Source organism: Carassius auratus, chromosome 33, assembly GCF_003368295.1.
Source record: "Carassius auratus strain Wakin chromosome 33, ASM336829v1, whole genome shotgun sequence".
Classification (NCBI taxonomy): domain Eukaryota; kingdom Metazoa; phylum Chordata; class Actinopteri; order Cypriniformes; family Cyprinidae; genus Carassius; species Carassius auratus.
Genome location: NC_039275.1, coordinates 3358279 through 3385496, shown reverse-complemented (window position 1 = coordinate 3385496; position 27218 = coordinate 3358279). Strand labels below are relative to the sequence as shown.

Sequence of the window (27218 nt, the reverse complement as noted above, 5' to 3'; positions counted from 1 at the left end):
TTTACTGATTTTAAGGTATGAAAAATATGTTGTTAACAAATAAAATATCAATATTTCCATCCCGAACTATAGTTAAAACAGCTAAGCAGCTTCAACATTTTAGTTGTAAAATGCCACATGGTCCCGGTCCGTCCCTGGAGAGAGGGGCGGAGCTTCATAATCTCTGTAGTAAAGCTGAACACACAGTGAGGAACAGAAGAATCACATCCCGACAGAAACACGAGTTCAGTCTCGAAGCTGCTGATGTTTCCGAGCTCACAGTTCTCAAGTTTGCTGTGATTTGTGTTTCTTTTCCCGCGGATGAGCAGTGAATGAAACCATGATCCCGCCGAGAGAGTTAAAAACCGCTGCACACTGTTCATTTTAGAGAATCAAACCATCTCGAGCTCGAGTTCATGGCGTTTCTCGTCAAGAAGAAGAAGTTCAAGTTTCAGACCCACGTTACTCTGGAGGAGCTGACAGCTGTGCCGTTTGTCAACGGAGTTCTGTTCTGTAAGATCCGACTGCTGGATGGAGATTTCACTGCTTCATCATCCAGGTAATACATCTTCATCATCATCTGTGGACGCTTCATTTGTTTATGCTTGTAGTTCTGCATGCTCTCATTCTAACTGTAGTTCATGCATCATTGTATTTACATGCATACATGCATACAAGGAATTTAAAAGTGTGAAATGGTTAAAACAGCAGGGAACTTTTTTATTTTGAATGTAAATACCATTGATTTCTGTACTGTAGTATTGCAGTCTGATGCTTTTATTGAGAGAGCCAATAAAAGTCATGAGAGAGTCATGGTACCACTACAGTGCTTTTATAAGGGTAACATGGTAAAAAATAAAATAAATTAGGGTACTAAAATGCTGATAGTACTGTGGTACTTGTTGCTGTGCAGCTTTAAAATGATTTTTGTTTTCCCTTTAAATTCAGCAGGACCTTCTTGCAGTGTTATTGAGTTTATTAATAGTTTAGATTAATATTTTGATTTAGTCTTTATTTTTATATGCCTTTTTTCATTAAATTTTTTTTGTAGAGGTTTAGTTTTTTATGTGTCTTTGTCTTTTTTATCATCATTATTATTATTATTATTATTTTTTACAAGTCTATGGAAATTATTTTTTAAATTATATATATATATGTATATTAGTTTAAGCTATTTTTGTACATCAAGTTAAACTAGATGAAATTAAGAAATGCTGCTTTGCCAACTAGCTAAAATAATAATAATAATAATAATAAAAACATATATATATATATATATATATATATATATATATATATTTATTTTTTTTCAGTTAATATTTATTTTAGTTCACGTTTTTATTTTTTGTTAAATATTATAACCCTCCCCTCTTGTCATTGTCAAGACGCTTTTTTATTTGTATTTTTTTGAGCATTTGGTTCTAGGAGATTAAAACCATTCTTTATTACATTTTAGTTTCTTCTGACCATAGATTTAGTTTTAAAGTAACGCTAATAATGAAGTAATCATCTCAGTGGTTGCATGAGGATGTGACATGTGACCCGAGGGAAGTGAAGACAGACTCACATGTTCAAGATCATTTCCAGATGCAGTGTCTGTTGGATATTTGGACTTTTTTTTGTCGTCTGATACTTCTGTCTGTATCCTGTTTTAATGTCATTATGAGATCCATGATTGAAATTTGTCTGTGTAATCTAGGCGTTGCATTTTAACATTGTCATTTGTTTTACTCGTGACTCAAACTTATAGGTGTCCTATAAAAGCACTTGTAAAGTCAGTCTGAAACGATGTGTTGTAAAATCGTTGTTTGTGAGTGTTTTTCAGTCATTTCTCATCACACTCATAGAATAACAGGAAAAACTCACTCTTCTTCACATCAGTTTTTTCCATCTGTTCATCTCAGTGTTTCACTGCAGGAGTTTTGTGTTGCAAGTTCTGTTTTTATTTGCAATAATGTGCCTTTAAAAAAATAGTTCACCCCCCCCCCCCAAATTTTTTTTTAAGATGTACTCATTCTAAGGCCATCCAAGATTAGGATGAGTTTGTTTCTTCATCAGGTTTGTAGAAATGTAGCATCAGTGTCTCACCAACGGATGCTCTGCAGTGAATGGGTGCCGTCAGAACGAGAGTCTGATAAAAATATTGCTTTCTTCGGTGAAGAAATGGTCTTGCCTGAATCAGGAGAGAAACACACAGCTTTTGTCTTCTCCAGATGTTCACTGATGGACTGGAGTGCTGTGGATTATTGTGATGTTTTTATCTGACTCTCATTCTGACGGCACCCATTCACTGCAGTGATGAGACACTGATGCAATGCTACATTTCTACAAACGTTATGAACTCAAATGCATCTTGAGGGGTAGCACATTTTCAGAAAGTTTAAATTTTTGTGTGAACTTAAGACTAAAACCTGCTTTAACGTAGTTTTGATTTTGATTTTGTTCAGTTTATGAGAGAACCAGTGCCAGACCACAAGACCTTTAAGGTCTCATTTATTTCTTTTTTTAACATTCCCCTCACACACACACACACACACACACACACACACACACCTCCCACGAGTCGACACTAGTCTAATGGCAGTGAATGGAGAGCGCAGACAGATTGGCTTCAGCATCCTGCTGTTTGCGTGTCTAGATTTTGAGGATTGTAGCTTATTGTTGAAACACATCAGAAACGGAAGGTTGCTTGATGTTTAGCAGGAAGTTCAGTGCTAAATGTGGTTTTGGTTTCACACTGTTTCAGACAGATGTCAGGAACACGAGGAATGAGGCCATCATCTGTTTTCTGCATCACAGCAATAAATGAGATGTTTGATGCAGTTTTCTTGCTGGGTGATATAGATAGTATAATTTAACATGCAAAGCATCTTTCATCTATTAAAATGTTTTGTAGCAAATGTTGTTTTAGTAGCAAAGAATGCGGTTTATGGCGATAAATGGTTATATTTGTGCAAATTAATGAAAAATGATTCATTCTCCATTGTGTCTCTTTAGTCGTAATATATATATATATATATATATATGTGTATATATATATGTAGTTTTTTTTTTCATTAAACTAGGCGTTTTACTGTTTTACCTTTTGTATTCAAAAGTGTGTGTGTGTGTGAGAATGAGAATAAAATAAAGCATCAACACGCATCTTGTTTTAATTTTTATGTTTTTTTCGAAAAGAGCATTCAAGCACATGCACCAATATAACAATTCATAGCCATAAACATCATTCTTTACCTCCATATATTGCTACTAAACATTTTAATACAGGAAAAATGACACTTCTATAAACCTTCTGGAGTAAATCATTGAGTTCCTGCTAAAGTTTGCTGCTAAAGTTTAAATGAGAGAAGTGACTTCTTTAAATAGTGGAAGCTTGCTAATGTAAACAAAAGCTAGCCCCGCCTCCGAGGTCTTCTGATTGGCCGGCTGTTTTAATCTCTTTCATGTTTTCAGGACACCTTTACTCTATTTACAGGCTTATTTGTTATCCACATTTAATTAATTCCAGAACTGAAAGTTTTGTTCAAGCTTGGAAACTGTGTTTACTTGTAGTGTAACTTTAGTTTTAGGACTTTTAGGTGATGAAGGGAGTTGTTTGGATGTCTTTTTTTAAATTTCAGCATAACAATCTGTAGTTTTAGAGCAGGTCTGCTGGGCCATAGCTCTTTAAAGCTTAACCATAAAAAGCACAAACCACTGAGTGTGTAGCCTTATGCCACATGTGCAGTTTTCCTCTAGTTTTGTGAAACCTGCGTGTTTTACCCAGCATGCATGTTGTTTTTAGCTCCTGACAAGCTGTGGATGAGTTTGATCCCAGGTTCAGATATAACTCATGATTACAGCACTTCAAACATGAACCATTCTCACACGCCAAGATGAATAATGCAGATATCCCCAATCAAATTAAATTAGACGTGCTGCGATGTTTAAGTTCCAGACATTGAAAAGTTTGGAGTAATTACGATTTTTGAAGTCTCTTCTGCTCACCAAGGCTGCATTTATTTGATCAAAGACACAGTAAAATCAGTAGCATTATTAAATATTATTACAATTTTAAAATAGCTGTTTTGTGTGTAAATATATTGTAAATTGTAATTTATTATTGTAGTGAAATCCTGTATTTTCTGCATCATTCCTCCAGTCTTCAGTGTCACATGATCTTCAGAAATCATGAATATATGCTACATTAAGAGCAACATTTACATTTGACTATTATCAAAAGTAGCAAGATGTAAAAAGTCACAATTTTGAGATGTAAACACAAAATCCAGGAATAAAAGTCTAAATCGAATCAGACTACAGAAGAAAAGCAGTAAAAATGGTGCGATGTAAATTTAGAATTCTGAGAAAAGTCTAAATTGTGACTTAAACCAGATTCTATAAATGTTTTAGTGTAGTGACTCATAAAGCTCAAAACCCTTGTTTGTCCACTGAGCGACAGATATGAACAGATGTGTTTTGTCTCTGCTGATTCCTGGATCTGTGTAAGCAGATTTTCTGGAAACTGTTGACCGTGAGTATCTGTCTCAATACTGGACGATACGCATCCAGTGTGCACACACACACACACACACACACACACACACACACATGTGCACGCTCTTCTTCTCTCTTGCTTTTCTCTGTCCTAATTACAGCGTCCACGAAGGCCATAAACCCATCATACGAGCACGACCCGCTCAGATCATGATTCAGAGCAGATTATCAGCTTGCTCTCGTAATGAGAGACGTGTCTTTAATGCTGTAAGCAGCTGGCGGTTCAAAGGGTCACTCGTTGGCCTTTATGGGGCTTGTGTTATGTAATTGGGGCATTTGGATTTATGGTTCGTGTTTCGGGAAGTCTCCCTCCTCGATGTCCAGTAGATATAAATCCAGAACAAGGGCTTACATACAGCCTCGGACTTTCTGTCCAGATTAGCAGTTATGCAACTGGGTTTGTAAATCATGCAATGTCTGCTGGCTGTTTGCAATTGTGCTGTGACCTTTTGACCTCAGCTTCATGAAAGTCACATGTGATCTTCATTGATTGAGAGAGAGTTCAGAACTGTGTGCGGCTGATTGATTTCACTCATTGTATTGATTTAATTTAGAGGGGAACTTCAAGTGTGTGTAGTTTCAACCGCTGTGCATGCATAGTTTGATGAAATATTGTATGCAAAAAATATATTTTTTTTTAATCCGAATGAATGACTTTATGTATTTTCTCAGAGCCGTTGTTTGCAGGTTTATTGTCATTCTACTGAAAAACTAAAGAAAAAAAAGCTGCAATAATTTTTTAAAAGGTTCATGAATCTTTAAAAGATCTTCAAGTTTTGTTGGAATCACTTAGCAAGTAATATACAATAATAATGATAATAATAATAAATTAAATAGATTATACACATCTAATAGAAATGTATTAATAATATTGGTAATAATAAAGTAAAAGATAAAAAATAACAACATTAAGTGAATTATTTACATAATAAAAATATATTAGTATTATTATGAGTAATACTGAATAAATAAAAATAAGAATATAAAGTAACAATTAATAATTTACTAATAGACATTTGACAAATACTTGAAGGGAGAAATAAAACTATATGCGTAAAATATGTTAATATTTATTATGAATAATAATATAGAAATTGATCTACTAAGACAACACTAAATAACAAAACTAAATAAATAAATAATACACATTTAATACAAATATGTGAATATCTTTATTAATACATATATAAATATGATATAAAATAACAAACATTAAATACATTTTATGCATCTAATAAAAATGTGAATATTACTATGAATAATACTATATACTATATATGTGTGTATAAAAGAATGCAAAGTAAATTATACACATTAAACATTAATATTATTGAATGACATAGAAATAGTTAATTAATGAAATAATAACAAATTATATACATAAAATAAAAAATATAAATAATAATAGGAATAATTCTAAAATCAGGTCACTCTACTGCTGGACAATGGACATCATCAATGCATGAATTAATAAATAAGGATGCTTCTTACTTTAACATTTACAAGATGCTTTCATCCAAAGTGACTTACAGTGCATTCAGGATATTTGTTCCCTGGGAATCGAACCCACAACCTTTTGCGCTGCTAATGCAAGGCTCTACCACTGAGCCACAGAAACACTACTCTGTGTGTACCAGAGGCCTTATTAAACCAACTTCCTGTCCAAATCTGATGCTGCGGGGCCCGGTGACTGCACACAGCTGGTCCAACTCAGCACTTCATTCATTGGCTGCTCTGGATATCACTTCCTGTTTTGAGATTAGTCAGCTTGAAGGAGAGCATTCTGATGCATTTGAGAAAAAAATTAAATTGCATCAAATACATTTCTTGTTCTAGATCATTGTCATGGAAGTGCGTCTTCACTAAGAGCCAGATGTAAACAGATGCTCCGTGTCATGATTTCAATCAGCATATTTTTGTAGTTACTGACTGATGGTTTAATATTGTGCATGTGATAATTAGTTAGATTTTGATAGCATTGGATTTTAACCCTAAGTCAGGGTTATTTGCGTTAATACAGTGTGTGTGTGTGTGTGTGTGTGTGTATAGAGACACACACACACACACACACACCAGGGTTATTATAGTTAACTACAACCATAAAAAAGATTGTTGATACTTGAAATAAAATAAAATACAAAAAATAAGGAATTTTCAATTTTTTATTTATTTTGAATTAATGATTTAAAATAAGTAAAACTACAACTGAAATAAACTTGAATAAAAACTAATTATAAAATGTTTTAATATATAAAAAAACTAATAAAAAGAACACTGTAGTAATATTAACACTTAAACTATAAAAAGATGTCTAAACATTCTATAAAACATTACTTGAAATAAGCTAAACATTAACTAATATAAAATAAAACAAAAGAATAAAAAAATGAAAACTTATTTCAGCTAGTTGCCAAGGAAATCTTTTTCATTTTTAGTATTATAATTACCAAAACTAAATAAACTAATAAATTAAAATTATTAATTATATAAAGAAATACTAATAAAAAAATATTTAGAAATGATAAAAACACGAAATAAACTAAAGCGAATAAAATTATAAATTTATAAAAATAAAAAAATATTTAAAATAAAATTTATACAAATATAATAAAAAACTAACGAAATAAAAATGACATCATATACAAAATAGAATGACTAATTATTATTAAAAATGTAAACACAACATTGCATGTGTTTTAAGCTGTTTAATGTTAAAGTTGATTTGGTCTTGATTATTTTTTGATAATAAAGAGTTGTGAATCTCACACACCTGCCTCTGGTTTCTCTCTCCCAGCAAACCTTCGCTCCCTGTTACTCTGCTTGGCTCGCATCTAATGCATATTTATTCCACATGAATCTCGCTCATGGATCTTTTGTGCGCTCTGAATTGTCCCGAGTCTCCCAACAATTGGTCCATTCAGGAGCGCTTGATTGGGTTTGCGTTTGGCCAGCGTGGGAGAGAGTCGAGCCGAGAGCATGAAAGGAGAACCACAAGATCGCACAAAGCCTGTTGTGTTGTTGTTTGTGGGACTGTTTCATGTAGGAATTGGTGCTTTGTAAATGATGGGAATTTAGAGCAGCATTCCATTAAAATATTAGATATTTGAGGAAAAAGTGCATGCAAATCTTGCATACTAAGTGTTGTCAACCATATAGATGCTACGCTGTTGACTTTTCAGAATATTTGGAGTGGTTTCTAAGGGGTTGCTTACTGGCTCAAGTCAAAAACATCATTTTTAACACTTTCTCAGTGCATTATGGGTGTCCTCTTTTTCTCTTTACTCTCCTGTTCTGTCAGTATTAAAGTGTTTGTGGTTACTACAGTGAGAGGACAAAGTACCGTGGCCCGTGGAATGCTGGGAAAGAATGTGTGTGTCGGGGGGGAGAAAATGAACCAGATCGGCTCTGATTACAAGAAGTGCTGGAACAGAAGAAACGTACGATACTGAAGCCTCTGATGACCCTCAATGTGTTCAGAGACTGGGGATTCTTGGAATCTGTGTGTGTGTGTGTGTGTGTTTATATGAAGATGATAAATTGTATCTCTTCTGACGTGTTCTGACTGATTTGACTGTTTTTGTTGTTTGGGGTCATAGAGACTATATGTTTAAAAATGCACATGTTCGAAGGATTGAGTTGGTCAATTTTTGTATGTTTTTGCTCACTATGGTAACATTTATTACAGTAAAATTGTGAAATATTATTACAATTTAAAACAACACTTTTCCATGTTAATATATTGTAAAGTGTAATTTATTTCTGTGATGCTCCGCTGTATTTTCAGCATCATTCCTCCAGTCTTCAGTGTCACATGATCTTCAGAAATCAGAATAATATGACGATTTACTGCTCAAGACACATTTCTGATTATCATCAATGTTGAAAACGGTTGTGCTGCACAATATTTTTGTGGAAACTGTGATGCATTTTATTTTTCAGGATTCATTGACAAATAGAAAGTAAAACAAAAAACCAGCATTTAATTTGAAACCGAAATCTATTGTTACATTTTAAATGTCTTTCCAGTCACTTTTGATCAATTTAACACATCCTTGCTGATTAAAAGTTGTTTCTGTTTGGCGTCAGTTTGACTCTTAAAACACATTTTAAGTGTGTTTTTAAGTATGCTCGAGTTATTAAATGCCACAGTCTCTCCGAGGCCCCACAAACAGAGCAAAGGTTATCATGGTTTAGGGTTAATTTGTCTCGAGTGTGTGTGTGTGTGTGTGTGTGTGTGTCCTCATGTTGATGAATGTGTGTGAGTATCTGCAAACATGTATGCACTTTGTTTTAGTCCGAGAACATGAAAGTCACACCAATACCACTTCTCAGTGCGGTATGAAGTGTGTGTGTGTGTGTGTGTGAAGATGGATTAGGAAGAGATGCCATGGTTTTGTAGATGGAGATGTTCTGGTGTGTGTTTATATCCAAAATATATTACATATTGATTATATTTGACTTTACCTGTCAGTGATGTCTTCATGAACTAGTGTATGTTTGAATAAACCTGTCATGAAAATGAGTTTTCAGCAATCGTTTAAAACGTTGTATTTCAACAGCGATAACTGGAGTATAAGCATGGTTATCTTATTTGCAATTTAAATGTCTGTTTTGGTTATTAAATCAATTAGATTGATACATTTATTGTAGATTTTATTACAAAATACATGCATTAAATGTCATTTCGATGCTTTTTTTTGGCGGCTTGACATTCGTATAAGTCAACTAATCATCTGTTCCTCGAGTTATATCGCGAAATAAACACGAATGAACATCAGGAGGTATTTAAAAAAAATGCTAAACGTACTGAAATGTATTATGTCTCATATAATCACAAGCTATTATAAAATAATAAAACATCTTGTTAACAGTAAGTTATGTTATATTTTCTTCAGGAAAGCCATTCAACGCACATAAACTTAGTTTAATAGAAAAACAATTCTAGAGAGATAAATATACGCACTATATTACATTTATTTGACTTCTCCTGTTAGCAATGTCTTCAGAAGCTCATGTACGTTTGAATATGTCATGAAAACTAGTTTTTATTAAAGTTATTTTCCAAATGCGAATTGATGTAGAAACATTGATAACGTTGATATGAAAACTGCATTGTGTGTTGATTAGAAAATCAATTTTAGCTTAAGATTTTAGTTGTTTTTACGTTTTCTGCTCAACGAAAACTTTCATTTTTAGTGTTTCCTTAAAACTCATTTTGGTGCCTGGCCAGTCATTGACTGATCATTGAGCACATGTTCTTCATAATCCTTCACATTGTCATGAAACAAACTCTCTTCGGTTTAGTTTAGTCTTTAAAGGAGGCATGACTGGAGGCATGTGTCTGAAATAACAGTCCTGGATCTTTGTTCTGTCGTCCACAGAGAAGAGGTCCACCAAAACGCCGTTCGCTGGATGAAGAGGTTCTCCTTTGTTTGCAAAATGAGCGCTAACACCGGCGTCCTGGACCCCTGTGTGTGTCGCGTCTCTGTCAGGAAGGTGAGAGGATGAATTCTTCATGATTTGGGCTCACTGAAGACTGCTTAGGGTCCGAGCTGAGCGTAAAAAGTTAAGTGGAAGTTAAAGTGTTGCTCATGAAGGTGTGCTGGGATCAGAGTTACATTTAAAAGTAATGCATTACAATATTCTAAAAGTTAGTTACTCCTTAAAAAAGTAACTAATTACAGTTACTTTTTATGGAAAGGAATGCTTTTTGCGTTACTTTTTAAATCTGGAATGGGCTTGCTTGTTTGTTTGTAAAATAAAAAAAAAGTTCTGTTTTTGGCAAATATTAAAGCCAAAGTACAGTAGAATGCAGAAGAAGAAATTTCAGCAAACTCCAGTAATACAAAAAGGCACAAAAATGTTAATAAGTATGGTTGCACTGGATCATCAAAGGTAAGAAGCAAAGACATTGGTTTATAGAAAAGAATTACTGTATTTTCTGGACTACAAGTCGCACTTTTATTCATAGTTTGGCTGGTCCTGCGACTTATAGTCAGGTGCGACTTATTTATCAAAATTAATTTGGCATGAACCAAGAGAAATGAACTAACAGAAAACATTACCATCTCCAGCCGCCAGAGGGCGCTCTATGCTGCTCAGTGTCCTGTAGTCTACACTGAAGACATAGAGCGCCCTCTCGTGGCTGGAGACGGTAGTGTTTTCTCTTGCTTCTTGGTTCTAAATAAACACGACTTATAGTCCAGTGTGACTTATATATGTTTTTTTCCTCATCATGACGTAATTTTGGACTGATGCGACTTATACTCAGGTGCGACTTATAGTCCAAAAAACACAGTAAATGCATAAAGGCTATTTGTGTTGTTTAACATTTAACTATTGCAGGTTTGCATCATATTCTCGTTGTATTATTTTTATTCATTTTGAGAAATACTGAATCTGTAATTATTATTTTTTTGAGTGAGATGAATTAATGCATATTCATATTTATTTTCGAACTACAGAAACATCTTTTGATTTTTCTCAACATGGGCACTCGAGAGCTGTCAATCAATTATTTAAAGTTACTTATTTGAAAAACTAACTCAGATATTCTTTTGTAAATTAAAAAATAATGCATTACTTTACTAGTTACTTGAAAAAAGTAATCTGATTACGAACTTGCGTTACTTGTAATGTGTTTCTCCTAACACTGGTTGGGACAAACATCGATGGCGTTTCGTGATCACTGAACTTCTCACTCTCCCTTTTTTCATTTCAGGAACTCAAAGGAGGAAAAGCTTATTCAAAGGTGAGTGAAAGCGTCCACATCTTTCCTTTAGAAATGAGATGCAATTTAACATTCATTCAGAGGATTAATTAAACTATTTATCTCTTTACATCTCTTTAAAATGAAAACTTTTAACCTCCAAAAGTTTGGGGGCAGTAATAATTTCTTCATTTATTTTAAAGAAAGAAATTAATACATTTATCGAGCATCAATTTAAATTGATCAAAAGTGACAGTAAAGACATTTATAATTTTATAAAATATTTCTATTCCAAATATAAATTTTCTAACTTTGTTAACCAAAGAATCCTGCAGAATAAAAATATTAACTGTTTTAAACATTGATAATAATCAGAAGCAAATCATCATATTTACATGATTTCTGAAGACTGGAGTAATGATGCTGAAAAATGTCAGGTTTGATCACAGAAATAAATTACTGTTTAACAGATATTCACATAGAGAACAGCTACTCTAAATTGTAATAATATTTCAGAATATTACATATTTTACTGTATTTTTTATCAAATAAATGCATCTTTGTTGAGACATTCATTTAAAAATATTTCAGACCCCAAACTTTTAAACACAGAGTCAGTCATCATCATCATAATCTGGATAAAATATCAACTGTGTGTAATATAGAGACAATTATTATCTGAATGTCATGTTGCATAAAGCTTTAAACGTGCATCAATTTTGTCTCTCTTTCCATCAATTCAGTTTCAGTTTAATAAACAGATAAAATTGAGTTTCTCTCTGTCACTGGATTAATAATTTTATATACTTTTGATTTGCACCATAAAGCATTGCTTTTGCAAACCCTTTGGTTTTCTCTCATCATCAACACATTAGACTTTACAGCATCATTGTGTTCACCTCGTCTTGATGTTGTAAACTCATTTGTCTGGCTAGTCATAAGATTTACACGCTCATTATGATGTTAAAGTCATCCGACTGTAGGTTTCAGGGATGTGACGCCTAGCTTACATAAGCATTGCTTAGTAGCGCTCACATAAAAGACCATTCAATCTCGCAGCCGGACCCAGAAGTGCCCTAGATAGTGCATTCTTTGGCAGTCAATTAACTTTTCCTTGTATTTTCTCCTGCAGCAGGGCAAGGATTTCCCCCATCTAAAAATACACATGCCCCGCAGGAGAAGCGCTCTTTAAATAAATGCGTCTGGCAGCGCTAGGTGTTCAGGGAAATTAACCCCTCGTGGAGACACAATAAGTCAACAGGATGTTTAACTAGAAGCCGACTACTAAACGTTTACCGAACTCTCAGACGTGCAACAGAAATGACGCTCCGCTGGTCTCAAAATAGCAAATAATGAATGAAAGAGGCTCACCAAACGAACTCTCCAATTACTTCCGGAAACATAAGGAAGTGGATTATTCTGGGAAACGTACCATTCATTTTGTCATGACTGTGATATTCCCGTATGGACGGATCAAACTTCTAATCGAATTAGTTATGAAAGGCAGAGATTCAACAAAGTGTTGAAGCAGGAGCATGAGTCTGATGTGCACCATATGCTCTATACCCTGCCAAACCAAATCAGCACATATTTCATATTTGGCATTGCATGATGGGAATCCTGTGCTTATAAACGTGTGTGTGTGTGTGTGATGCTCTCAGTTGGGCTTTGCTGATCTGAACATGGCAGAGTTTGCTGGTTCGGGATCCACCGCGCGCTGCTGTTTGCTGGAGGGATACGACACCAAGAACACACGGCAGGACAACTCCATCCTGAAGGTCAGAGGTCAAACAGCATCACTCATTTATTCATGGTGGACAGAAAACAAATAAATAAAATACAAATAAATGAAAACATATCAATAAAACTGATCAAATATCCATTAAAAAAGTCTCATATTTTTTGCCCCCGTTGTATAAGCTAAAGGGTGAAATACAAGACACTGTAGAAAGAAATTAATGTGAAACAAACAAAAAAAAAAAATAAATAAATAACATGGAAAGATTAAACTTTATAAATAAACAGGAATTTAAGCCAACAAGAGCAAAAACGAGGGACAGCAGATAGAAATTCATGTAAAATAAATAAATAAAAAATAAAAATAAATACATAAAAAATAAAGGAAAATATTTAAAAAAACAGATTTTTTTTTTTAAATCAAGCTAATGGAGGAGCAAAAGCAACGGACAGAAATTAATTTAAAACAAACAAACAAATAAACAAAATAAAAATAAATAGAAAGAAATGAAAAAATACAGGTACATATAAATAAACAGGAACCTAAAGTGTAAAAATCAAGCGAACAAGAGCAAAAACAAGGTATAGTAGACTGAAATTTAAGAAATTAATTCCAAATAATAAATAAATAAATACATAAAATGGAAATAGATAAATACATAAAAATTTAAGAAAATATACAAGACGAAACAGATACTTAACCTTTTTAAAACCAAGCCAACAGAGGTGCAAATACAAGGGACAGAAGATAAAGAAAAAATAATTTAAGATTGTAAATAAATGCATGAAATAAATGAGAATAGATCAATAAAAACAGGAACTTCACATTTTTTAAAAATCAAGCTAAAAGAGATGGAAATACAAAGGACCATAGACAGAAATTCAATAAATATATATATAAATAAAGGAAATAAAACAGACACTTAACATGTTTAATATGAACAAAAAGAAAACAATAACACTCCAGGGTTTATAAATATATAATTGTTTATCTCTGCTCTCTCCTGCATGATTTGTTGTTTCCTGGTTATGTAATTTTCTTGAAGCTGTTCTCCATCTTGCTTCAAAGACATTAAACTGAAGTCTTTTATGCAAGCATTATTCCCAATGTTAAACGGATCTGTGAAAATCAAACTTGTCATTTCCTGTCAGGTGACCATCGGAATGACCCTCTTATCTGGAGATCCATGCTTCAAAACGTGAGTGTGTGGCTTCTCGGTGTCTGCTCTGCCTCCTTCAGGCTCAGAAACAAACATAATGAGCAACGTTACTGATTACATGAGTGTCACAAAGGCTTTTTTGTGTGTAATTAGTCCGCCGAGCACTGCCAAATGTATATCTGTGTCCGGTCGAGACCCTTCCCTGCAGCTGGACTGTAAAGGAGAAGGAACCGCTGAAGTTTTGGCTAAACGGAGACCTTCTGTACTCAGCTCCGGTAAAGGCACATGTCATTAACGCTGTATTATATCACAGACACGAATGAGAGACAGTAAGAATGACATCCCAATATTTCATGTCATGTTTTTGTTCTTTAGCTCTTCCCGAGGAGGTGGATCAGGGTCAGAGTCTTGATGAATCCTTTCACACGGGACACTCACGCAACTCAAGTTATGCCAGTCAGCAGAGCAAACTATCAGGTGTGTGTGTGTGTGTGTGTGTGTGTGTGTGTGTTTACACTGACCGACTGACTTTCCATAAGAAAGGAAACTAGTTAATTCTGTAGGATTTCTTGCATGTCGTCGCCAGTTACTGATTCAGGAAGTGCTTACAGCTTCCTGTCTTTTTTCCCTGCTATTGTGTGGGAATGTTTTTTTTTAACATACTGCTACTGACACTTCAGGATCGCTCGCCGCAAAAGCACTTAAAAGACACTTAAAGATGTTTCCCAGCACTTTCTCATCAGCTACAGCGTGTTTGTGTGCTTTATTCAAGTCATTGCTGCATCTAAGTAAGTTATATATGACATGGATTAGGTATGTTTTTAATATTATTAAATACAGATGTTATTATAAAATTATTTTATTAAACTTAAATTAAAAATAAAAGTATAAAAAAATATTTAACTGAAATAACACATAAACACAAGACATATAACAAAATTAAAATCATTTTATCTAATTAAAGTTAACTTAATGACAAATAACAAAAACTAAAAATTTAATAGAAGGTGTTTTATATATACATATATATATATATAAAATGACAAAAACGGTAAAATTACTAAATTTAATTTACTAAAACTAAGTTAAAATGAGAATGTAAAAACAAAAATACAATTATCTTAAAAATATTAAAATATAAATGAAAAATTACTAAAGAGAAAATACTATATTATATTATCTCAATTATACTAAAATAACATTAAATCATGTTATTCTGTAATAACTTTAATCTGTATTTTTACACGTGACTTTGACTGATGATGACAATGTCTTTAAAAAAAAGTAAAATTCACAAAATTTTATAAAGATATATAATTTTTTGTCATGCATAATATTTTTCACATTTTTTTTATTGATTTGTAGTACTTTCTAGTACTAGTGTTTATTTACTGTCATCTGATGTTTGTTTTTGTATTTTTTCCTATTTAACTCTTTGAATTGTCAAGATTTATCACTTTAATTAAAACAAAAGGTGAAGATTTTTAAGAGGAGAAGGTCAAAATTATTTGATTTAGTCTGAAATGACATTTTGTTAAACTCGTATTCAACTACAGGTTGGACCACACTGGCCAATACCGATTAACCAATAGTTTTTAAATTGTATACTGAATGAAAACTAAAATAGTGCTTTACTTTTTTTTTTTATTCAACAAATTATGAATTAAAACATACTGTATACACACTGTTCGTTGTCTGTTTTAAATCCACAGTTGAAGTGTCCCACATCAAACAAACAGCACGTGGCGTCAGTGTTTTTGCCTCTAGAGGTCACTCTTGCACTTTCTAATAACAGCGGACCTTCAGACGCTCCAGCAATAGACAAAACTTGGAAAAACCATTGCCATGGATTTTTGCAGATCGTTCCAGCAATCAATTATCGGTGCCGATTAATCGGCAAAACCGATATATCGGTTGACCTCTACATTCAACAACTACTTTGAATCAATGAAAAAGAAGCCATTACCAGACCTTTTCTCTGTTCAAAGCTCAAATACAGGTTTCCGTGGTTTACTACACTTTCTGCAACCTAGGAACATCATAAAATCGCTCTTCTGAGAAGTTGTTGCATGGTGTTTATTGATCTTGCACAATTGTGTTTGTTTAACACACTGATCTGTGTTTGTGTTTACAGGCTACAGCACCGAACACTCCTGCTCCTCCAGTCTGTCTGATCTGACCCATCGCAGAAACACATCTACAGGCAGCAGTGTGAGCGCCGACACCCCGTCTGAGAGTGACACCCGTCCCGAACGACCTCCACGACCCCCGCGACCCATGCTACCCTCCAACAGACCGCCGCGGTACGTTCACGTCAGTCGGGAGAAACCAAAATATCTGACAGTAAATGTAACTGGTATTTCCTTCTGTTCATTGCAGGAGGAAGCAGGATTCAGTGGAGGATCAACCGACCTGGGTCAACGACACGCGTATCGACGCAGACGACATCGTGGAGAAGATCGTCCAGAGTCAGAACTTTTCTGACATCAGTAACAACGAAGGTGAGCATTTCAGAAACAGGACAATCAAACTCCATTTCAGCTGAGCTGTAAACTGTGTCTAAACACTGATGCATTGTTCACTTCTAGTGGAAATACGAATGCGTCTGCTCACAAAACTTATAATTATTGGGCCGAAACAAGATTTTAAACTTTAAGAAAAATGAAGCATGATTTATAAAATAATTTATAGCAGATTTACGTTTCTATTTTTGTATTTCCAGTTTTGATGCATGTATTTAAATGACAATACACACACTTTTATTTGTATACAATCTGAAAATAAATAAATATTTTATCTTTATTTCATTATTTATAGTATATTAAATATATTGCATATCGAGTACATTTAATATACATATTAAATGCTAACCTACCGGTATATAGTTTAATAAAATGATTTATTGCAGTTTTTTTTATTTGTAATTCGAGTATTGATGCAGATTTTAAAATACATTTTTTCAGATATAATTTAAATACAATTTATGTATTTGCATTAAAAATGGAACTCAATGTAAACATGCAATAAAACACACAACTCTAATTTAATTTAATTGACATGCAAAAGACTTCACTCAATGTCATAACAGATACAAACTTGTGGTGACACCATGATGTATGTAGTAATGAAATAATGATCCTCCATTTGACAAAATCTGCTTACAAGCGAGATGCATTTGACCCAGGTGTGAATGTGTTCATGTGTTCACTGCAGTCTGTTCACCTTCTGTTCGGTCTGTGTGTGTGTTCAGATAGTAATCTGAGACTGTTTGTGAGCAGAGACGGATCGACAGCGCTGAGCGGCATCCAGCTGGGAAACAGGTGATTCAACACAAAGATACAGCATCAAGAGCTGCAAAAACACACAAACTCACTGATCATACTCTGTGTTGTGTTCACAGGGTCTCTGCCGGTGTGTATGAGCCAGTCGTCATCGAAAGCCATTAGAGTTACACCCGTGCTGCTCCTGTGTTATCACTTCATCAAAATACTGGAAGAATCACACAAATCTATTCCAATCACCTGCTGCATTAGATATTTGATCAGACAAACGTTTGAGTGCCAAACCCTTGCAGGGGTTTTTTTCTCTCTTTTTCTCAGATTTGCAAGAACCAACATTCAAGTTGTGAGATAAAAAGTTTGTATTATTATTTGTTTTATTCTGTGTTGGAAACGGTTACACATTCATGTCGTCTGCTTCCAGCTGCACACTGTACAGTGTGTGTGTTTTGTCTCGTCTGTTTCTTCCTCTCACATCTGTAAGTGTTCTTGTGTCTTGAGTCTGATGCCATGTTTTTAGTTTGTGGTGAACACTAAGTTTTTTTATGATTGGGCTCCTGGCATAGGCTTTTCCTGGAGCACCAGCCGGTCTGAGTGCTGTGAAAGGACCAGATATATTTGCGGATCCACAGGACGTCCCGTCTGTTGTCTGTGGTTTTACTCTCACTATTAAACCTGCTGCTGTGCAACACAGATTCTAGTGTTAGAAAATCAGCGTAATGCACTTTACAGGAGAATCTCACCAAAACCGCCCAGGTCATATTGTAGCTCAAGTTCAGAATGAAAATGAATTATTTATTTATAAAGAGGAAGTTAAACCTATTTTAGGATCTGGCAAAAATGAAAATGTGCTCATCTTCAGACCATCCAAGATTAGGATGAGTTTGTTTCTTCATCAGATTTGGAAAAATGTAGCATTCCTTCACTCGCTCACCATTTTTGCCATAGTTTTTTTTTTTTGTAACATTGATAAGCAATTTCTGTTTATTCCCATTACAAATAATTCCCATTATTGCTTATTCACAATGATTTTCATTACCCCTTTTTTATTTGCATTGTTTTCTAATTGGCTTGATAATATAAATCAATATGGCACTATTAATTGCTTGCTTTATTATATTAATAATTGTCTTTTTTATTTAACACATTATTATTATTATTATTATTATTAATGTATATGCAACGCAAAAATCTATATATATAGGAAAAAAATTAGCACAAATCTTTAAAAGACTAATAATAGTCTTTTTTTTTTTTCAGTAAATTCTTCCGATTTTGGGATGAAATATGACCTGGACATTTCTAGCGAGATTTCATGAGATTCACCCAAATACATTTGGGAGCCAAACTGCATACAATAAATACAAAATACATAATATTTCTAAATACAGTTTCTGTAAGAACATGTTTATTGGTTTATCACGAGCTGTTGATGTTTAGTGTGACACTAATGTTTGATTATTCACAAATATCATAAATGATTTCAACCCCTCATGGTTCACTCATCGCTGACAGGACAGTAAATCTCTCTCTATCATTGTGAAAGTGAGTTTTACGGCCCTCACGCTGCAGATCCGCCTCTTGAAAACATTCAACCGTGGCTGATTTTTCCAGTACAGAGGAACTCCACACATCCTCAGATTTCCCAGAACCAGCTGGCTGCTTCTTTTCCTTCGTAAAACAATCCCTTGAGACAAATTGTGCTGGAGTTTTACAGTAAGACATGCTTCAAGTGCACTTGATAAGCTGTGATCGACTCTTTTCAGATGTGTACAGTGCTGCTCATATGAACGGAGTGCTTGTATGAGTCTTTTAACTGCTTTATTCATATATTTCCATTGTTTTTAAGCTTTTAAACTGGAGTTCTCTCATTTATTCTAATGTGAACGTACTCCAGATTGGCATATTAATTTTAGCACATGCTAAATGCATTTTTAATGCACTAAACACTAGGATCATACAAGCAGAATGATGTCCATCTGTTCAGCACCAAACACTGAGATCTTTACACGTATTTTAACTCTGGAGCCAGATAAAGAGTACAAAATGCACAAATCCTTCATATCTTTTTCAGATAAGCTAACATTTTAATGCTATATTAATGAGATAGACCTATAACTTAACAAATGTCTATAATTTCAATGAAATTCACTATGTAGCACACTTTTTTTGTGAATCTCAAATGTGCTTTTAATAAAGTTTAAGAAACTGTTTTAACCTTTCTGCTTCGTCGTCATTACGAAGGTTTGTTGCACATTAGATTTATTTTAATTTTACCTTAATATGATTAAACTAGTTACTAGGGTTTAATTTAAAATTAACCAAAAAAATTACCAGTAGGTGGCAGCAAGCCACTAAGAGAGAGTCGCGGAGTCATTTATTCATTCGATTTGCTTTATTCAATCAATTTGTGAGTAAAGCGTCCGGTGTGTGACATACTTTGTAAAGCCATAAGTAAATCTTGGCGATTTCTTTTTAAACAAGCATGAGTTGTACTGGGGAGTGTTTATTTAAGCGTGGGTTTCGTAACATATGCATTTGGAGTTTATAAACTAGAGACTGATGTAATGTTCACAGCGTGTCGGTCAGCGAGTAGTTCCTCTTCCGCCTGCAGTCGTCTGGACGCTCGCTGAGCTGATAACAGATCATACACCAAACACTGTCTTCTGGAGCAATCTGAACACCATTACTAGTCCTGAACGGCCGAAGCGCACATGATCCTACAGACACAAGAGAGGATATGAGGACATCTGATCATTTCCATACGTCAAAATGTCAAAATATTACTGATAAATCAAATTCATGCTAGCTAAAAGCCAATTAATTATTGTTGATCTGTTCGATAAAGTGGGATAGCAATGGTATCTGAAATAGTTTGTGATGCATTCGGACAAATACTCACGAGTGGAATTAATAAAACAGTCCCACGCATATATATTTGCAAGTTTGCATGTCGATTTTTTGTTTTTTTTTCTTCAAATTCGGAGTTTAAATCTCAAAAGATTTTTTTCGCCATAAAAGTTAAAAAAAAATTTTTAATCTTGCAATTAAAATTAGAACGGAGAAGTTGTGGTCTAATAGTTAGAGGATGGGATAAATGCACTAATTCAGAGTTTGGGTTACCATACTTGTTGTCCACGTCATGTCACTTCATTATTACTTTTTCATTTCAGAATTGTGAGAAACAATTAAGATTATTAAGTAATAAATTCAATTTAAGACAGCATGGAATAGATTGTATAATATGCTGTTATAACAGTTTTTTTGTCAATCCACACTCAGAAGAAGACAAAATACCTGACAGTACAGAGTTTTCAAGTTGAGTGTTTAAATCAACAGTACACAAAGATGTACCCGCTATGAACTCCCGAATTGATTCAAATAATTTGCGATCCTCAAACTGACTAATATGATCGTGATCCCGTATCGATCTCCCAAACTGACTCAGATGATTCGCGAACCCGCTTTGAACTCTCGAACTGATTCAAATGATCCGCGGAGTCGCTCCGAACTCCCGAACTGATTCAAATGATTTGCGATCCCCAAACTGACTCAATTGAATCGCGATCCCGCTCCGAACTCCGGAACTGACTCAAATGATTCGCGAACCCGCTCCTAACTCCCGAACTGATTCAAATGATTTGCGATCCCCAAACTCACTCAAATGATTCGCGATCCCGCTCCGAACTCCCGAACTGGTTCAAATGATTCAGGGTCCATACTCCGAACTCCCAAAATGACTAAAATGATTTGCAAATCCATTTTGAACTCCCAAACTGACTCAAATGAATCACGCTCTGTACTCCCGAACTGACTCAAATGATTCACAATCTGAAGTTCCCATCCAAATCAAATGACACCGTCAGCGCTACTATTGGCTTAGTTCTCTAATTGCATAACATTTACTGAAAAAAAGGTACGAAAAGTATGTTGTTAACAAATAAAATATGAATATTTCCATTCCGAACTGCTTTCCACCTCGAAACATCCACGATTCGGATCACCAATTCCCCAAATGCTGCGGCAAAAATAGTGGAGCAATATCAGAAAGGAGTTTCTCAGAGAAAAATTGCAAAGAGTTTGAAGTTATCATCATCTACAGTGCATAATATCATCCAAAGATTCAGAGAATCTGGAACAATCTCTATTTGTAAGGGTCAAGGCTGGAAAACTATCCACACACCGTCTCTTTCAGGGAATACCTTGCATTTTCCATCATGACAATGCCAGATCACATACTTCATCAATAACAACATCATGTCTGCGAAGAAGAAGGATCCGGGTGCTGAAATGACCAGCCTGCAGTCCAGATCTTTCACCAATAGAAAACATTTGGAGCATCATAAAGAGGAAGATGGGACAAAGAAGACCTAAGACAGTTGAGCAACTAGAAGCCTTATTAGACAAGAATGGGACAACATTCCTGTTCCTAAACTTGAGCAGCTTGTCTCCTCAGTCCCCAGACGTTTGCAGACTGTTATAAAAAGAAGAGGGGATGCCACACAGTGGTAAACATGGCCTTGTCCCAACTTTTTTGAGATGTGTTGATGCCATGACATTTAAAATCAACTTATTTTTCCCTTAAAATTATACATTTTCTCAGTTTTAACATTTGATATGTCATCTATGTTGAAACTTCCACATCATTGCATTCTCTTTTTATTCACAATTTGTACAGTGTCCCAACTTTTTTTGGGCTCGGGTTTGTATTTTTAAAGTACTTACAATTCACTGATGGATCAAAATAGTTTGTGCATCCGTGATGAAGATACTGTTTATTGCTCGATGCATGCAGCTTGTGAACGAGCAACACATTTTGTACAGGGAAAGATATCCATATAGCCTACACAAAACTGTATCATAAAAGTTAATGGGAATAATTTGGATGGGGGCCTTTCGTCCTACTTAGGAAAGACTAAAAACGCTCCTAGTCAAGGTATAATGTTTTTACATGCTGACTACACAGCTGAGATTTTGGGATAAATCGTAATTATGATCAGTTTGGGGTGGTTAATGTGGTTGTTATGCCCTCTACTGAACTCCAGCTGCACTACAAGCTCATCTGAGAGATGCAGAATGACCTATGATGAAGTAAGCGGTCCCACTGAGGCAGAGGATGATGAGGAAGATGGTCCCAGGGCCCACGTCCACCAGCTCACATGCGTTCGGACACACACAGGGACTCTCCACCCAAATCTGCAGGGGTCCGTCTGCACTGAAGCTCTGGCTGTGAGTGATGGAGTGATTCGGGCTGCACTGGTAATGAACCACAGTTTGAGGCTCGCTGTCAGGAAACACTGATAGAGAGACAGAGGTCACAGAGGTCAAAATATATGGCAGATCTTCTCTGTTCTCTGAAATGTTTTAATGATCCTGAGAAATTTCTGTAGTGTTCAAGATTTGCTTTTTGGTATTGTTAGCAGGATCTTTTTTTACTTGGAATAAAATAAAATAAAAATAAACTTGTTATTTTAGTTAGCTGTCAAGACTGCATTTCTCATTTTACTACAAAATATAACAACAAAATGAAAAACTAAATTAACTATAATAAATAAAACTAAAAAAAACAACATGGCACTATACCATAGAAAATTAAAATCTGAAAATATTAAATAATATCCAGGTTAACTGCTGTACATTTTTAATGCATAAAGTATTTGTTGTCATTTTTTTTACTTTAAGTGGCATATAGATGAGCTCAAAACTACAGACATGATCTAAAAGACAAAATTTTAATTCATTTTAAATTGATAAATAACTTAATATTAAATAAAATGTAAAAACATATATATTATAGTTATATATATATATATATATATATATATATATATATACAAATATACATGTTAATTCCTTTGAAACTAATTAATGTACATTTCATTTAAAAGAGCATTTACTTTTATTTTTCAATTTACAAGACTAGTTTAGAAGATCATTGTACTGTTGATGAGACACTAAATAAGAGAATCTGCTAAAAGCCTTTAAGTTAAGTGAATAATTAAAGACATGCTTGAAACAGTTACTTACCGGAGTAAGACACCGTGAGAGTTTTCTTTGATTCATTATAGCTGAATCTATTGCCTTCATGTCTGCCATAGTTCACGTACTGATTGATGACCCTGTCGTCCTGATGAATCCTACAGAAACATATATGTGACTCAGGAGCACAAAAGCAGTCGCAAGTCTCTGGAGTATATTTGTAGCATAGCCAAAAATACATTATATGGGTCAAAATGATAGATTTTTATTTTATGCCCAAAATCATTAGGATATTAAGTAAAGATGATGTTCCATGAAGATATTTAGTAAACTTCCTAACTTAAATATATCAATACTTCTTTTTTAAATTACTAATATGCATTGCTAAGAAATTCATTTGGACAACAATAATAAAGGTGATTTTCTCAATATTTAGATTTTCAAATAGTTGCATCTCTGCCATATATTGTCTGATCCTAACAAACCATACATCAGTGGAAAGATTATTTATTCAGTTTTAAAGAAATTGACTTGACTTCTGACTGGTTTTGTGGTCCATGGTCACATATAACATCATGTTTCATCCCAAAGACAGATGATATATAAGCTTATATCCAGTATATTATCACTAGGCATGTGATGAACTGACCGTATATTGACACAAGCAGCCACATCGGTGCAGTCGCTGATGCTGAAGTCCTCGGGCTGTGAGAAGGGCAGACACGGGCTGAAGGACAGCAGCACGTCTGTGTTTCCCACCGCTGATGGCAGGGGTTTGAGTCTCTGGATGAACCCATCCTCGTCCGCCACTGAGGCCAGATCGATGAGGCCTGACCCGTCCCGCATCAGACATTTACACCGGTTCACTTTAATACAGCCGCTGTGCTTCAGCTCGGACGGAGGAGCAGCTGCTGTGAGGCCTAAAGAGAAACAAACCACAGTCAGAACAGAGAGACCCATCACGTACTGAGTCTGAGCACTAACTAGCCCTGCAGCACTAGTCAGTAACACACGAGTGATAATAATGCACATGAATGTGTCAGATTCCAGCACAGCTCTAGACCAACAACAGAACAGCTCATCATTACACACTCTGTTTATAGTTATAAAGTGACTATATATAAAATATATTATATTCCAAACTGTATTTAGTTGGTAAAGTGATTACATGATATAATTTTATATATATATATATATATATATATATATATATATATATATATATATAAACTATCATAGGTGTGTTAGAAAAACGTTCTTAGAAAATGTTGCTAGCCGGATTTTTCTACTAAAAATCGTAATAGTCACATTTGTCTGATGAATCCCCCCAAAATAACTGCAAAAACATAGGAATTACAGTCTTAGAAAATAATTTTACTAACTGTAAGTACCTCAGTTTGTAACATATATAATATTTAGATTATATATTTTTTTCAAAGAAATATGTAGTATAATTTAATCATTTTACTAACAATAAATACAGCTTGTACTGTAAAGTTTTTATGCTTTGTATATTTGTTATTTCATACTATTATACATTTTTATTAACATATATATGTTAATAAAAAATATGTATAATAGAATGAAATATAACAAATATACAATTTACGAGCTACAATTAGTCATGGTTAGGCCTACATTGTATAATATGCAATTTTATAAAATAATATATAATAGTATAAAATATACAAAGTTTCTATATTTCAAACTGTATTTGTTTAATAAAGTGATTACCTTAATATAATTTTATAAAATAGTATAAAGTATAAAAACTTATTATTAGTAAAATGATTACATTATACCACATATCCCTGCTGAAAAAAACAATAGAAACCATTACAGAATTTGTAATGGTTTTAATGGTTCTTATTGGAATTCTAATGGTTTTAATGGACAATGTAATGGTCTCTGTGGGTCTCTATTGGTAATTTGCTTTCTTCTATTGGTGGCGTGTATTGTCTATTGGATACCATTAAGGACCAATAGAACACCTTTAGAAACTTCTAGTGGTATCTACTGGACACCAGTAGAAACCATTATGACTCCAATAAATTTAGTGGTTTCTTTGGAAAACTGTAATGGTCTAAGTGGGTAGGCTACTGCTGAAAAAAAATGAACACACAAACAATAGAAACTATTACAAAATTTGTAATGGTTTTAATGGTTATAATGGGAATTATGTTGGTTGTAATGGTCACAGTAATGGTCCCTGTGGGTCTCTATTGGTAAATTGCTTTCTTCTATTGGTGGTATGTATTGTCTTGGATTGCCACCATACGTCATTTGGAAAGGTTATTTTTAATTCATTTAATTTTTTTTTTTTTTTTTTTTTTTTTTTTTTTTTTTTTAATCAACTCGACTGGTCATGGCCTTCAAAATTGACTTGAAAAGTTGGTCTTTGTTTTGTCTGTCGGATTTGGTCCAAATTTAGCCCAAAAATAGATGTGAAATAAAACAGTGAAATTCTGCGTGACTTCCACGTGCTGTAATGTGCGCGCGCGCAGAACTGGAGCGGAGGACGTCACCATGGAAACGAACGAGGCGGCAGCCCAACCGTCAAGCAGCTGATCGCTGACACTTACAGTTTTTTTCAATCGCTAGCAAGCGCTTAACCATACTTCAGATACTTTTTCTAAACTCTTAACACAGACTCACACCTACAAAACACAATTGGCCAAATGGATAATTTTCTTCTCAAAAACACATTTTGTTAAATATATACTAAATCTTCATTTCAAAATAGAACACATCTTTCTCTGCACACACCAACTTTACCAAAACACTGGAAATCTGACTCAAAATTAAATTATCCTGTCAAAGAATAACACTTGTTTTCACCTCAAAAGATACATGCAGTCAATCAAAGTACACCAGGTTTCAAAATACTGGATATTGTTGATATTACAAAAACTGCATAGGCTTTTTAGTCTCAGTTTTACAGGTATTTGCATGCAGAACATGCAATTCACTGTTTTACACTAAATTTCTTGGTTAGGAACTGTATGTCCAAATGCACATTAATGTTCACATTCAAAAGCATTCCAGTAAAAAGCTATTTTTTCCTTTACTGTTTACTGCAGGAGGTACAGTAGAAACACGGTATGATACAACAGAACAGGTTTGACAGTATTGCCTAAAGTGAACAAAATATCCATGAAACACATAAGACCATTCTGAACAAAAAAACAACAACAGCAAAAAGCCCAGATAAAAAAAGGGGGGGGGGGGGTAAATAAAAACAATCTCTCACTGCTCCTGCTCCTCTCACTGCTCCTACATCTCTTACTGCTCCTGCTCCTCTCACTGCTCCTCTCACTGCTCCTCTCACTGCATCTCTCACTGCTCATGCTCCTCTCACTGCTCATGCTCCTCTCACTGCTCCTGCTCCTCTCACTGCTCCTCTCACTGCTCCTGCTCCTCTCACTGCTCCTCTCACTGCTCCTGCTCCTCTCACTGCTTCTCTCACTGCTCCTACATCTCTTACTGCTCCTGCTCCTCTCACTGCTCCTCTCACTGCTCCTCTCACTGCATCTCTCACTGCTCATGCTCCTCTCACTGCTCATGCTCCTCTCACTGCTCCTGCTCCTCTCACTGCTCCTCTCACTGCTCCTGCTCCTCTCACTGCTCCTCTCACTGCTCCTGCTCCTCTCACTGCTTCTCTCACTGCTCCTGCTCCTCTCACTGCTCCTCTCACTGCTCATGCTCCTCTCACTGCTCCTGCTCCTCTCACTGCATCTCTCACTGCTCCTCTCACTGCATCTCTCACTGCTCCTGCTCCTCTCACTGCTCCTCTCACTGCTCCTCTCACTGCATCTCTCACTGCTCCTCTCACTGCATCTC

The 27218-nt window shown here is 34.7% G+C and overlaps 2 protein-coding genes across 4 annotated transcripts in view; one reads left to right on the top strand and one right to left on the bottom strand.

Annotated features, from left to right (window-relative positions):
• Positions 1–167: 167 nt before the first annotated feature.
• On the top strand, positions 168–19616 carry LOC113052744 (protein FAM102A-like). Its single transcript, XM_026217173.1, has 11 exons — positions 168–538; positions 9897–10011; positions 11237–11266; positions 12886–13002; positions 14114–14160; positions 14275–14396; positions 14497–14598; positions 16256–16424; positions 16501–16622; positions 17372–17441; positions 17522–19616. Exons 1-11 carry the CDS (start codon positions 396–398, stop codon positions 17565–17567), a joined length of 1083 nt encoding a protein of 360 aa, XP_026072958.1. The 5' UTR covers positions 168–395; the 3' UTR covers positions 17568–19616.
• Positions 19617–19764: 148 nt separating this feature from the next.
• Positions 19765–27218, bottom strand: part of LOC113052742 (uncharacterized) — a 96089-nt gene continuing 88635 nt past the window's right edge. Inside the window, exons 1-4 of one of the 3 annotated variants that reach the window (XM_026217169.1) lie at positions 24028–24445; positions 23427–23536; positions 22481–22696; positions 19766–20119 (exon numbers count right to left, since the gene is read on the bottom strand). In XM_026217169.1, the coding sequence (XP_026072954.1) occupies positions 19971–20119; positions 22481–22696; positions 23427–23536; positions 24028–24410 (858 nt within the window). In that variant the 5' untranslated portion in view covers positions 24411–24445 and the 3' untranslated portion in view covers positions 19766–19970. Of the gene's footprint in view, positions 20120–22480; positions 22697–23426; positions 23537–24027; positions 24446–27218 lie in introns of those variants that run through there. The other 2 variants (XM_026217170.1, XM_026217171.1) reach the window with 2 other exon arrangements.

Bases quoted from the DNA above. Each gene is read 5' to 3' on its own strand.
- LOC113052744 (XM_026217173.1), top strand. From the start codon at position 396: ATGGCGTTTCTCGTCAAGAAGAAGAAGTTCAAGTTTCAGACCCACGTT. The intron at 539-9,896 runs GTAATACATCTT...TGTCGTCCACAG, and splicing joins TTCACTGCTTCATCATCCAG to AGAAGAGGTCCACCAAAACG. The intron at 16,425-16,500 runs GTACGTTCACGT...TGTTCATTGCAG, and splicing joins CCCTCCAACAGACCGCCGCG to GAGGAAGCAGGATTCAGTGG.